At 32.8% G+C, this 13,260-nt stretch overlaps 1 protein-coding gene across 1 annotated transcript; it reads left to right on the forward strand.

Moving 5' to 3' along the window:
- The first annotated feature begins 3,694 nt into the window (after nt 1–3,694).
- On the forward strand, nt 3,695–5,115 carry LOC149530509 (uncharacterized). The gene is made up of 2 exons (XM_089810656.1): nt 3,695–4,020; nt 4,134–5,115. Exons 1-2 carry the CDS (start codon nt 3,785–3,787, stop codon nt 5,017–5,019), a joined length of 1,122 nt encoding a protein of 373 aa, XP_089666782.1. The 5' UTR covers nt 3,695–3,784; the 3' UTR covers nt 5,020–5,115.
- Nucleotides 5,116–13,260: the final 8,145 nt, after the last annotated feature.

The following is a 13,260-nucleotide window of genomic DNA, read 5'->3' on the forward strand; positions in this document are numbered from 1 at the left end:
TGGCTCTGTGATGTGGTTATGGTAGATCCATTGCAACTTGTGGAGATATCCTACATTTTACATATTGAATTCAACATCTACAACATACAACAAGGAAAATTCCTTATTGATAGGGGTTTTTACAAGAAAAGTGAATACTTGAATTTATCTTGTTTCATTTACATACATTTCCATTTTCAATTCAAGTTTGACTCCTCAATATAGGGCTTGACCAAGGAAAACCCTCATCCACCCAAAAACAAAAACCCCATTTTTTATGTGTGTAGGAGTAGGATAGTGAATTTGTGGTTGCAAATCTAGAAATGAATCCCCAAAAGATTTCTAAAAAAATGGGTCAACCTTGTTTCAATACCTCAGGAAAACAATGACTCCATATAAAACCTTCAAGAAGGATTTCCACTAAGTCGACCTATTCTCTAATCCTTGACTAAAAAAATAATTTCAAAGTTTTTCATCCTATTCAAAGATCTATAGTTAGATTTTTGGTTGCAGGTTTAGATCTATACTTTTTAAAGAAAAAATACACTTCCTCTACATATTTGAAGGTGAGTCATATATCTTTCATTTCAATTCATTATTTTAGCATAATTTTGCATCTTAATTAGGCTGATTGTACGCACTTAATATCTAGATTTACATTACTTAGTCAATTAGTTCAATCTTGCATACACATTATCAAACACCTGCTAAAGAGAGTATTTTCTTGTATTGTATTATTTTTCACAATTTAGATTTAGCATCGACATCCCTTCCTTCAATTGGGTCTTGCTAATCTAATTTGGATTCAAGAAGGAATAATACTTGGAGATTCTCCCTTTCCCTACACACATATTTGAATGTTTTAGCAAGTGAAGTGGATACCTACATCCTATTAAAGCACTTCCATTTCACCAATAGACAAGATAGTTTGAGGAGGACACAGATACTTGACATCAGTGCATTAAGGAGTAGCTTTGTAGATATCTTTGAAATGATGTGAGTTTTTGTTTATCACTTTATATGTATATATGGATAGAGTGGGATTTTAGTAGAATAGTTTTAATTTTATGTTTGGTCATATCTTTTCTATTGATATTAAATGGGGAGAAGTATGTAAAAAATAGCTAATCAATTTAGGGGGAGTTAAGTTTTTGGAAGTTTTTTGGTTTAACATATTTTGGGATGCATACTTAGCAATTTTTCACTAAGTGTTTCTATCAATACCGAAGGAGGAGATCATTGGCAAGCATAACAAATATGTATGCCATGTTGTCATTGATGGAAACCAATTATATTTACTCTTGGTCATGATTGGATATAAGGCACTCTATTGGAAGATCTTGATACCTACAATTATGTGTGTGCCGAAAGCAGTATACTTGGCAGTTAGTATGTTATCACTAGATCATAAATATTTTGGCAAGTTAGTAAATATAATGGTAAATATAGTACGTAAATATAGGATTATGTCCAATCTAGTTATTGGAAACCTTGGCGTTGTCAAATGCATGAGATATTTAATATTGAGTATTTGGTTGATAATTTTTGTGAAGAACAAAGTGGTTTGGTATAATCCATCAATATGCATGATTAATCGTAAAACTTTAATAAATCTCTTGATAATGTAATTTTTGTTAGGGACTATAACCCTCTCACATTCCAAGTAGCACATTTCATATTCATGAGGAAATTTACAATTATTTAGTATCCATGGGGGCTTAGAAGCTTTTGAAACAATTAGGGTGATTTCTCCTGGAAATCTTGGAATGTTTAACATTCCCACTCAAGATTTGAGCTCTACCTCTCAACTTTCTCCTAGGAGTGTTACCATCTCTCTCCATGCTAAGGACTTCTATTTCAATCATCTTATTAATGTTTTTCTTTGTACTTCATTTATTTTGTTTAAGGAATTGAAGATGAAGGAATCCTACTCAAAGTTGGTCAAGAAATCTAGTGATGTTGCCAACATCATACAACCAGGGTTAGATTCAAGGACATCATCCAACCTACTACTCTAAGAAATGTTATCCTCTTGGCCCTTGATGAACTAATTTTTGGATTGATAGTGCCACTCATTAAGGGGGTAGTAAGGGGAGAGGGGTTGGGATAACAACCACTCTGAAGCCACTATCATTAAGCTCCAAATATAAGGGCCCTTTATCTTCTTTACCTTCATTAGAGGAGACATTGTTTACAACCTTGACTTGTGGGATAGGGTAGGGGGATTTGTTGAGTCAACAATAGGTTCATCAAGGCCTAGTTGAGAATCCTAGATCAGAGTAAAAGATTGGGTGGTATTCTCAAATTTGCTTCCCTAGATGGAGGAAATGAGGAGCTAGTTGGATTCAAGTTTCTTAGCATCCTTTCTCCTCATAAATTCAACTTCTTCTTGGTCCTGTCAAGAGTAATCTGTTGGGTGTTCAACATTCTATGCTAAGGTTCTTGAGATTTGAGTTCCAATCCAAAATCAAGAGAACTTGCTTGGGGAAGATCTTTGAGTTTGTCTTGGATAGGATCATCGAGGAATGGGAAAGTAGTAGCGGAAATTGACTCAGTTTTAAAGACATCCATAGATGCTCTAATAGCCTTAGAGTTCTCTAATTGCCCTAAGGGAATGAGGAAGTGGGGGGTCATAATTATTCTTTGGGAAGCGGGGGGGAGGGTTCTTCGGGGTTCTTCTCATCGATTAGCTTCTAACCTTTGGGTGCAACCAAAAATGGATTTTTAATTTGGATAACATAGGAGGACATTTTTTCAGGATAGGGAAATTTTGTCTCTTGTGACCCTCCCTTCTAAAAAGATAACATGCATTGTTTCTATCTAGATAAGTAGGAGGGAAGCACAAAATGGGGTTCCCTTTAAGATCGAACCAGATGTTTTATGAGATATCACTACTAGGCTTGACCGATACTAACACCCTTGCATCAATGTTGGGAATGAGGGTATTATAACTATCAATAAGGTGGAATTGCCCAAAGGGTTCTAACACTTGTAGGAGGAGGAGGTTCCAAAGAAATGACAAGTTATTACTCACAGTGACCCATCTAGGGCTGGACAAGGCCAGAACTTCATTGTGAACCACATTCATGGACCATGGAATGACACAAAACTCACACCAGCCAATGCTCCAAAAAAAATTATCAACCAAAAAACTTTGAGACTTAGGGTTAGAGAAGAAAATTTAAAAAATACCTCTCTACAACATTCAACGTGAACCGTTTGACAGAATGTCTCAAAGCGATGCTATCTCATGGAATGCAATGAACACACGATTTGCAGCAAATAGAGGGGTGAAAGGCTTTACAAAATCTCAAACAAATGCAATTGGTAGCTACAAGGCCAATCTTTGGCCAGTCTCCTCACTGCTTATTCCAAAAGGGGAGCTTCCGCTGAAGTGGTCAGATGTGCGACGTTCAAATAGTAAGGAGAATAATGGCAGAGCTCAATTAAAGAGATACCTAGATGTAGTTGGATCAAAGACGTCATTTTTTCTGCTGAAAAGTAGTCAAGGGAGAAAACGAATAATCTGACAATTAATCAGCGTGAAAAAATGCTAGGGTGGGACATTACATTCTTAGGGGAACTTTTCCACAACTAATGGTCTATTCACTAATTAAAAATAAATTATGTGGTAGGTCGAGTGGAGAGAATCCAAACTCCACCAAAAAAAATGTTTAAACAATGAAAGTGGTGTACAACATGGCGTAAGCGCTTGCGTAACCCATAGCCTCCACACTTTGGTTGAAGACAACCTCTTCATCATCTAAATCTGCCCTGATTTTCTAAGGAAAATTTGAAGGAAACTATGGACTCTCAAATCCCCAACAAGGATGAGAGTGTATTCAATGCATTGCTTAAAAAGACAAGGCCGCTCCTGCTGCAAACATACGAAGATATTGACCCTTTAATGCCAAGATGCATCTCTGCTTTGAGAAGGGCCAGAGCTCCAGAATGTTATCACAAGCATTCCACTTTCTTCGACCATCTGGTGGGAGTTTATCGTGTTCTGGAGTGCTGGAATTCTCCCCACTCTGTCTCCAGGTGTGGTTTATTTCATTCTTCTTATTCCAACTCCATAGTAAATCTTGCCATTTTTAAGCCAGATATAGACAGACAGGTAGTCAGGGACTTAATATGTACTGTATTGTGCCTAGGCTTGAGCTTACCTATGACATCGTTTTGAAGAAATATACTGATGAAGAATTGGTAGCAGATCTGAAAGAATCTGAATTATTCTTGAGGAATTTTGACATGGGCAATTGTTCAAAATCCTCTACATGTGATGGATGGAGAGAAAAACTGCAGGGAGTGTTGCCTGCAGAGGGGATTGTGGTTAAGCACTTTAGAACTGGGGATGACTTGATAATACCAAGGAGATTGGTAGCTCTGTTTTTGCTTTTAACCATGGCTGATTTAAGTGACCAGATGTTTGGTTATATAGATGTTTTATTTGATAATGATAATGGAAGGCTGGAGTCCAAAGGAAATACATGGAAGGCTCTGTGGCCTGGTGATGGAAAACCAGGTCTCTGGATGAATGCTGTCTCTAGAATGGGGGCCATCTATACTTTGATTGCAAGGGAGGAAAAGATTTTCAGAAAAGATTTAGACAAGAAATTTGGGTTTGAACACATTGAACTGACCATTCCTCCAGTCTTTAATAATTGTACCATTGTTATCAATCCCTTGGATGTGATCCGGGCAAGAGATTTGTATTGGGAAGCTATTTGCAAGGGGGGAGATAAAACTGAGGAAGCAAAGGCTCTTCTGTTACAAGCTTCTGTTTACAATCCATTTATTGGAGAGCCTCATTTGGTTATGGCTCAGATTTATCTCTCTGAAGAGAAATATGTGGAAGCGGAAAAGGAGGCTAAGATGGGTTTGAAACTGCTGTTGGAATGGGGAACAAATTGGGACAAAAGAACAAGTTGGGAAGGTTGGATTTCTTGGGGTAGAGTAATGCTTGACAAGGCCAAGGAAAAGACATGGCCTAAAACTTCTTGGGGAATAATTAACTTGGGCTTTGTGAATGAGGTTTGAGCTCAAACTTTTCGAGGTTTTTAACTCTGGAGTCTGAACAGATATGTACTGTCATGTTACAGAGATCTCTAAATAAATGACCATAGTTCCATGCAACTGTTTTAGCAGTAATTATTATTTAGTAAGACATGACTTCTGCCTGTAGTATTGAGAGTATATTTATCTTTTACTAGTTAAATTTATATCTACATGTCATAGTTATTTTCGTATCAGTTTTCAAAACATTATTTGTTTAAGTTATATTTTAATTGTCAATGGGCATTTGGTCTATCAGTAAAGTTGAAAGTTAAAAGGTACTTAAATAGTCCACTTGGGATCAAGTCTTCAAGAGTGTAAGGTTCCGACATTGAAAAGGGATGGGGTCAGGATTGTGTCCTAGGTTATATCTTATAAAAAGTAGTAAGCAAAGAGAAAGATTAATTGGCTTTCTTATTATGAATAAGTATCATTTGATTTGGATAATGAGATATATGTGTCTTAGAATATTATAATATCTTAGATAATCATGTGTGGATAAGAATTAAAATGTTCTTTTATAATTGGTTAACTTTCTTTTTTAGAATTATCCAAGAAATCTTAAATAGAAAAAGAGGCAATCTAACTTATTTCTTACAACCCTAACTAGAAAAATGACAATTTTAATTGTCAAAGGGTGACCATTGGATAGTGAGTACTTGTACTTTTTTCCAAAAAGTTTATTGATGGATATTGCTCCTACGAGTCTACCTTGTTTTACTGGCACCTAAGGTTGCATGGCACTGATCTATTAAGCATCCTAACATTAATGCAATTAAACCAAATTTGTAGTGATCTTTACATCCTCATGGACATCTATGGTTGTCTTTGGGAGCTTGTTGGATGTGTTAATGTCCAATCCTCTCCCTTTTCTTCTTCTTTTTTCATGAGTGAGGATGGTTGTGGTCTTAAACCTAATCCTTAGAGACATGTGACTATATCCCTTATAGAGTCATCAATATGTTTGTATCATATTATCAAGTTAATCTTCTAGTTATATAGTCATGCATGTCCATTTGCTTTGAGTTTTATGGCTATTATCATCTTGTGTCGTGATAAACCATAGAATTATGTTACAATTGTGCCATGTAAATGTTAGAATGACAATACAAAATATGATCTTTAATTTTAGAAGTGTTAATATGTTGAGCAAAATAATGGGGCATTAAATTTGGTACTAGAGTCCATTATTTAGCATTGGAAGCTTTAGGTTATTTGGTTAAATCTTGTTCATTGAATACACTGATATTTTCGTTTTGAATTAACATGGTTGAGCTAATCAATGCAATTCTTTTTTCTAGACTTGAAGATCACTCATAGGTTCCATATGCTCATCAAGGACAAGGTAACCTTAATTGAATGTCTCTTAAAATTGAGAGAGATAAATGCATTGTGTTGAGACAAGTTCAAGTAGAAGAAGCATATTTTTTTTGCAAGTAGAGTGATTTCTATAGCAATTATTAATGACGTATCCCTTTAGGTGAGTGGAAATGCAAGCAATAAGATCTCAACCTTTATAGAAGAATGGGTGAACCCATTTTATAAAGATGAAAAGAAGCACTAAAGGAAGTCATGTTAAAGTAGATAGAAGGAACAACATAGTACTAAGAACAAACAAAATAGATATCTAAACAAGTTAAATGGATGAACATTATATGGTTATTGGCCATATGAGAGACCTTCTTCAAGCACATCCACTACCTTTTGGGGTTTCCACTAAATTAAAAAATATATGATAATTGATTATTAGCCTTCAACTAATGTTTTAAAAATTCCCTATGCTATTAGTACTAGGATTAATATACTATCATGCATTTTCATGTGTTTTCTTGTGTGGGTATAAATTAGCTATATCATTAGTGTTGTTTAAAATCTACAACATAAAACTTTGGAGATTATTATCGAGAATTCAAGGTCAATAAAGGATAATTTCTCGAGAGGTTATGGAAGTCAATTGGGAAGCCAAGGCATGGATCTTTATTAGGTAGTAGATCCATGGTTTAGGGATCTTATTCCTACCCAATGGAACTCTAAAAGTGCTATAAGAATCACTTAGATTTCCCCAAAACTAGCAAATAAATATGCCTTGATAGAAACCCAATTGTTGGAAAGAAACTAGTGGCCATCCTCTCTAAAATCATGATATAAGCAATACTAGAGAGGGTTTATTTCTTGTCAAAAAGCTAGTGGTGTGAAACATATCCTTAGTTACTTGATCTTTTAATAGTTGATTATATTATAGCTAACACTACCTTAGATCTATATTTCACTTGTGAGGGAGAGCCTAGTTAATGAGATCTCTCTAAAAAGGACTACAGATAATCAGTGGTCAAGGTACTACAAAGCTAGATAAATAGAGATTTTGATAGTTTATATAGAGATTTAATAATGGTGGATAACCATTAGTAAGATCATCAAGATATGGTTTTTGATACTATAGATATGTTTCTTGGAGTTTAAATTACTATTTTACAAATTTTTGTTTCCCAATCTTTGGTAAGTTGAGTTATCCACATGGTCTAAGGTAGATGTAGTCTCATTTGTGTGTAGTTACATGTTATATCTAGAAACATTCACTATCACTATCAATTTTCATATCTTACTGTTGGCATATTATGAGATCTTGTCAACATGGATTGGCTTGAGGATTATCAAGGTAGAATTTTGTATTCCCAAACCAGAGTGTAGTATATTGATGAATTCAATAATTATGTGTGATAGCCATGGTGTAGACGCTTATATCATTTTGCATTACCTCTACCATGTAGTTTGAAGGAATATAATTAGAAGGGTTATTGTATGTTTTATATTATAATAATGATATTTATGGGGAGTGTCATGAGGTTTCCCTTGATGATCACTCACTCTTGAGGGAGTTCATTGAAACTAATCCTGAATTCATCGCTAGTATGTCTCTAAATTGAAAAGTAAAATCTCAAATTTACCTTATCCTTGGAGTGTATTTTATCTCATATGACTAATCACAAGTAATGTGGGCTTTTGATTTTAGTTGCAATAACTGCCAGAAAATGTGCACATTAATCCTTGTGTATATCCTAAATACATGTACCTTTCATCATTATGAAGAAGATAATATCTCTTTATTTGTGTATTAATTATCAAAAATTAAATAAAGTGATAATAAAGGAATATTTTCTTTGGCCAAGAATAAATGACTTTTTTGATAATATTAATTAGTCTATGTTATTCTCTTGGGTTGGTCTAGAGTCCAAATGCCATCAAATTTGCATTCAAGAGGTTGATATTCATTTAACCATGGTCCACACTCATTATGGACACCATGAACTTGTCATATTTTAATTGAGTTGATTAATACTCTATTAGTATCCATGATTTTGATGAATGTAGTGTTCCATAATTACCTTGCCTAGTTTTCCCTTATATTTTAGGCAAAAGTTGTATTGATTTGGAGATAATGGAAGAACATAAGACCCCCTTGCAGTATAAGTTGTTTAATATTTAGATGAAAGATTTTTTTTTGTATCTATAGATGAGGTGTGAGTCATTCCTAGTAGAGATAAAGTACCTAGGTCATGTTATTTCTATATATGCATATTAGTTCATCCATCAAAATTACAATCCATTATCGACCAATCATTAAAAATGCTTACATTTTCTATAATTTCATTGGGTTACATGGTGAATTGAATTACCTCTATTCAAGGGAAAGGGATGTAATTTGTATGGTTAGACCAATGTAAGGGAATATTTCATAGTTCTCTATGTGCAACTAACTAACATACCAATCCTTACAGTTTTTATTCTTGTACTAAATTCTTGGTTTGTATAGATAAGTTATTGGATATGTTGGAACTTTCCTTTTGCAAGAGAGTTGGGTGACTTCTTATGAGCCCTAAAATTTTGAGAGACATTAAATAAATTATCATACCCATGATCTAGAGTTTTTAATTATTATGCATGCACTTACATCCAATGACTATACATGTTTTTTAGAGCACTTGTTAAATCTGCATACACATAATCATTATTAAATATTTTATAGTGTATAGATAGATGAAATTAATTTGTGAGTATAACTCTTTTGTCAATTACATCAATGGAAAAAAAAATTAAAATTCCCTAAGTACACAATAGCATAAGATCTCAATTTTATCCTTGAACATAAAATTTTAGAGCCACATTCTTGAATAGCTACTAGAGGATCCATTATATTAAGAGATTCAATTAAGATATAATATTAGAATGTCCAGGTGTGTAAGGTAGTGACGTCCACATAATACAAATAATCCAAAGTTGATAATAAGTAGTATTCTAATAACAATAAAATCTTATCACGATTGAGATGCTACACCATAATTACATTTTGATTGACCTAAATTTTCATGAAAACAAATGACAATAATACAAAAGGACCACTAAATGGTGAATACATCATGGGAAACATAAAGTTATACTATACACAATCTCGCCTCTTGTAGCCATCAAAATTTTCTCCATCTACCATACTCAAGGACAAGAATGAGGGCTACGTGCTTCCTATGCCCAATCATAGAGTGGTTAGCTCCTCAGATGTGTTATCTCCCCATGTGCTTAACATGGAAGGTTAAGCGCTTGGCCCTACATAAAGAATCTAGCAAATTGGAATCGACAAGTCAAATGGAATGTGGTGCAACAATGTGTTCTATATAATATTTTTACACAATAATGCAACATCTACACTGTGATATGGTAGGGAGAATAACCATAAGCATTCACTAGTATCCAATGAATGCAAACAATCATTTGGCTAGTTCCTTAGTAGATAGGTAAAAATAACAAGTTATATATCCTTTCCTAGTATTCTATAATAGACATTCATCCATAATATAAAACAATAATTCACTCAAGAATATAAAATCAAATAAAACTTGCATGCTTATATTAAAATGTCAAATAATAAGAATGAATAAATCTAAAACATGAAAATTCTTTCTGATTATCTTTAATGATTTATTATATGAAAACTAAAAATCATAGATTATGCCTTATTTATTTTTCAACATTGAAAAAACTATACACGCTCTTCTTTGAATTTCTTAATTAATAAAATTTTATAAATAAATTTCAAAGATTTATATAACACAATTTCACTATATGTACATATGTATATGTATATATGTATGTGTGTGTGTGTATATATGTGTGTGTGTGTGTGTGTGTGTGTGTGTGTGTATTTATGTATGTATGTATATGTATATGTATATGTATATGTATATGTATATATTTATGTATATACATATATATATGTATATATATATGTATATACATATATATATATATATGTATATATATATATGTATATATATATATATGTATATACATATACATATACATATACATATATAAATATACATATATACATATATGTGTATATATATATATATATGTACATATATACATATATATACATGTATATATATACATATATACATATATATACACATATATATACATACATATACACACACACACATATATATACATATATGTATATATATATGTGTGTGTATATATATGTGTATATACATATGTATATATATGTGTATATATATGTGTATATACATGTATACATCTATACATGTATACATGTAGTGCACGCGTATGCTTTTACTCATAGTAAAATTCATTTGCAAGACTAAAGAAACAAACAAGAGCTATAGGGAAGCCAAGTTCCTACCATGAATGGTAGGAGATTCATGGTTGAATCCAGAGTTTCTAGACTAACTATATTTGAACTCAAAGGATTGGTTGAGCCTCTATTTGGTCTTTCAAGTTTCATCTTTACCACCTATGATCTATTTGATAGATGGTCTACAATACTAACATTCTTGATTCTTTTAAATAGATTGATGGCAGTGAGCACCTCAAAGATACAACTAGTAGTATAAAGCATTAACTAACTTTATTCTTAAACATATTAATGACTGTTGGAATTCTAATCTATCCAAAAAGCAATATCACAACAAGTGCAATTATCATGGATAAGTCTTAATTTGTCCAAAAAGCAATGACACAACAAGTGCAATTATCATGGATAGATCTTAAACTATTGAGAATAATTGTAAGCTTGCAATTTCTTCAATGTATAGATAGTGAAGATTATAAAAAGTACACAACATCTATACCAAAATTGTAATGATGTGCTTAAGAACAACATAGTACTATGTTTGAAAGGAGGGGCCTTTTTTTAAAAGGACACATCAAACATATAGAGTATCTAAAGAATTATATTTCATGAACAATTACAAAGTAGGCTTTAAAATCTTATAAATATTATAAGGTGTGGCTACAAAGAATGGCAGAAAGGTAGCATTCTCTACACCAACATGATTAACAGTAACATGGGAAGCTCTTGAAAACAACCCTGAAAGCTCTTTTTTTTAAGGACTCTTTTATGGTATCAGGGTAAAAAGTGATGCCAAGTCTGAGAAAATTGTTGAAAGTGGTCAAGAAAACCTTGAGAGATTTATTTATGATATGTGTTATGACGTGGAACAACCTGATGTACTTTTTATTCACGTAAACTGAATGTATTGATGGTTGGCCTTAGTGCATTTATTTTTTTCATGATCTCACAACTTTTATTGCTATGATCTAATAGGTTGCTATAACCATAGGCGACCTTCGATGTACTAAACTGATCAGAAGATTAGGAAAGTACAGTTTGGTGTAGCATCCATAATGTTTACTATGATGATGCCAATAGCCTTGTACTTAAGGAAGACAACCTTTACCTAACAACAAAATTTTAGGTGAATCTATGAAAACTATTAGCATATACATATATAAAACGTAGACCCAGTACTTAGTGTGGATCTAATGGTTAATAATAAACTTGTTGCTTATTTTCCATGTTTAGGTTGTGAACATATATTTCTATGTTATCTAAAGTGAAATAAATGATGCAAATTTGATCAAATTTAACTTCACGAACCCAAATCACACCAAATTTGAAATACAATTGGAGCTTATCATCCAAGTCATGAGAACAAACAAAACATGCTTTAATTTGAACATACTCTCAATATTATAACAAATAAATGAAATTAGCAATGGTAGAAACCAAGGAGAACCTCACAAATGCAATCAAAGGTCTATCATAAAAGTATATTCCATGCACCCCGACAACTCCTTGAAACTACATATGCTAGTTGACCTAACACAACTATCCACCAAGACAAATCTAGAGTGACTGGTGGCCCAACTAAACCCCATCCCAATTTTAAGAAAAATAACCAGCTCAGGAAAATGTTCAAGACTAGGGCTAATGTAGCAATCTAGAGGCCATTATCATGACCTTGCTAATTTTGTCAAGAAATCTATGTCTATAATCTTGCTAATAATCTTGTCCAGAATAGCTCAAGAAAATGTTGATATATTTTGCCTTTAATCAGATGAGAAGAAAGAAATCCATCAAACCATTGGAAATAAAATTTATTGAAATACATGTTTGTACTCTTACCATGAATCAGATAAAGCAAAAAAGCCAAGAATCCATAAATCCAAAAGAACAAGAAAGCTAGACATCTTGAAAACTATATAATTTCTATAATTGTACTATTATCAAACTACCCATGAAATCTTAAAGATTTTATTTCAAGTGCTATAGAAAATCTCCTCTCTTTCAACTATGACCTACAAAACCTTCCATGACTTCTACAAAAATCTATAAAATATTGATGCAACAAATTTGAAGAATGAATTGAATGTTCCATCGAAGTTGGGCTGAAAGACTAAATAGAGAGATATTTGGGCAACAAAAGCGAGAAATATAGATGGAATCCATGCAACACATTGGGTTTTTGATAGTGGGTTGATTTAAGTGTATTACATACACCTAGATCAACATGAAAGTAACACGCAAATCTTAAGAGCCAAGTATGATATGCATGTTGTTGTCTTCAGAATTCATACTATGAGATTTGTGTTGCTCATATGAGACTTTGTTGGGAACCACATAAGCTTTTGTAAGCCACCAAATCCTTTAAAATATTTCTAGATTTTTACGCCTTCTCTAGCTTAGGGAAAGTAAAAATCTCCTACAAACTTCTATAGCTGTTAATTCAAACCAATTATCAACTGTCGCACTTTTCATTGCTTAACAATCGAGCACGTTAATATTTGTTAGTTACAAGTATAAAATAAATTCTCAAAAAATTGAATGTTGATTAGTCATTGTAAAGAAGTTTAATCACCATTTAATTA

The sequence above is a fragment of the Cupressus sempervirens genome, chromosome 11 (assembly GCF_028749045.1).
Source record: "Cupressus sempervirens isolate cs-2001-9-10 chromosome 11, ASM2874904v1, whole genome shotgun sequence".
Classification (NCBI taxonomy): Eukaryota; Viridiplantae; Streptophyta; class Pinopsida; order Cupressales; family Cupressaceae; genus Cupressus; species Cupressus sempervirens.

Coding starts and splice junctions, on each gene's coding strand:
- LOC149530509 (XM_089810656.1), top strand. CDS start 3,785: ATGGACTCTCAAATCCCCAACAAGGATGAGAGTGTATTCAATGCATTG. Junction 4,021..4,133: donor TCTCCCCACTCTGTCTCCAG/GTGTGGTTTATT, acceptor TATTGTGCCTAG/GCTTGAGCTTACCTATGACA.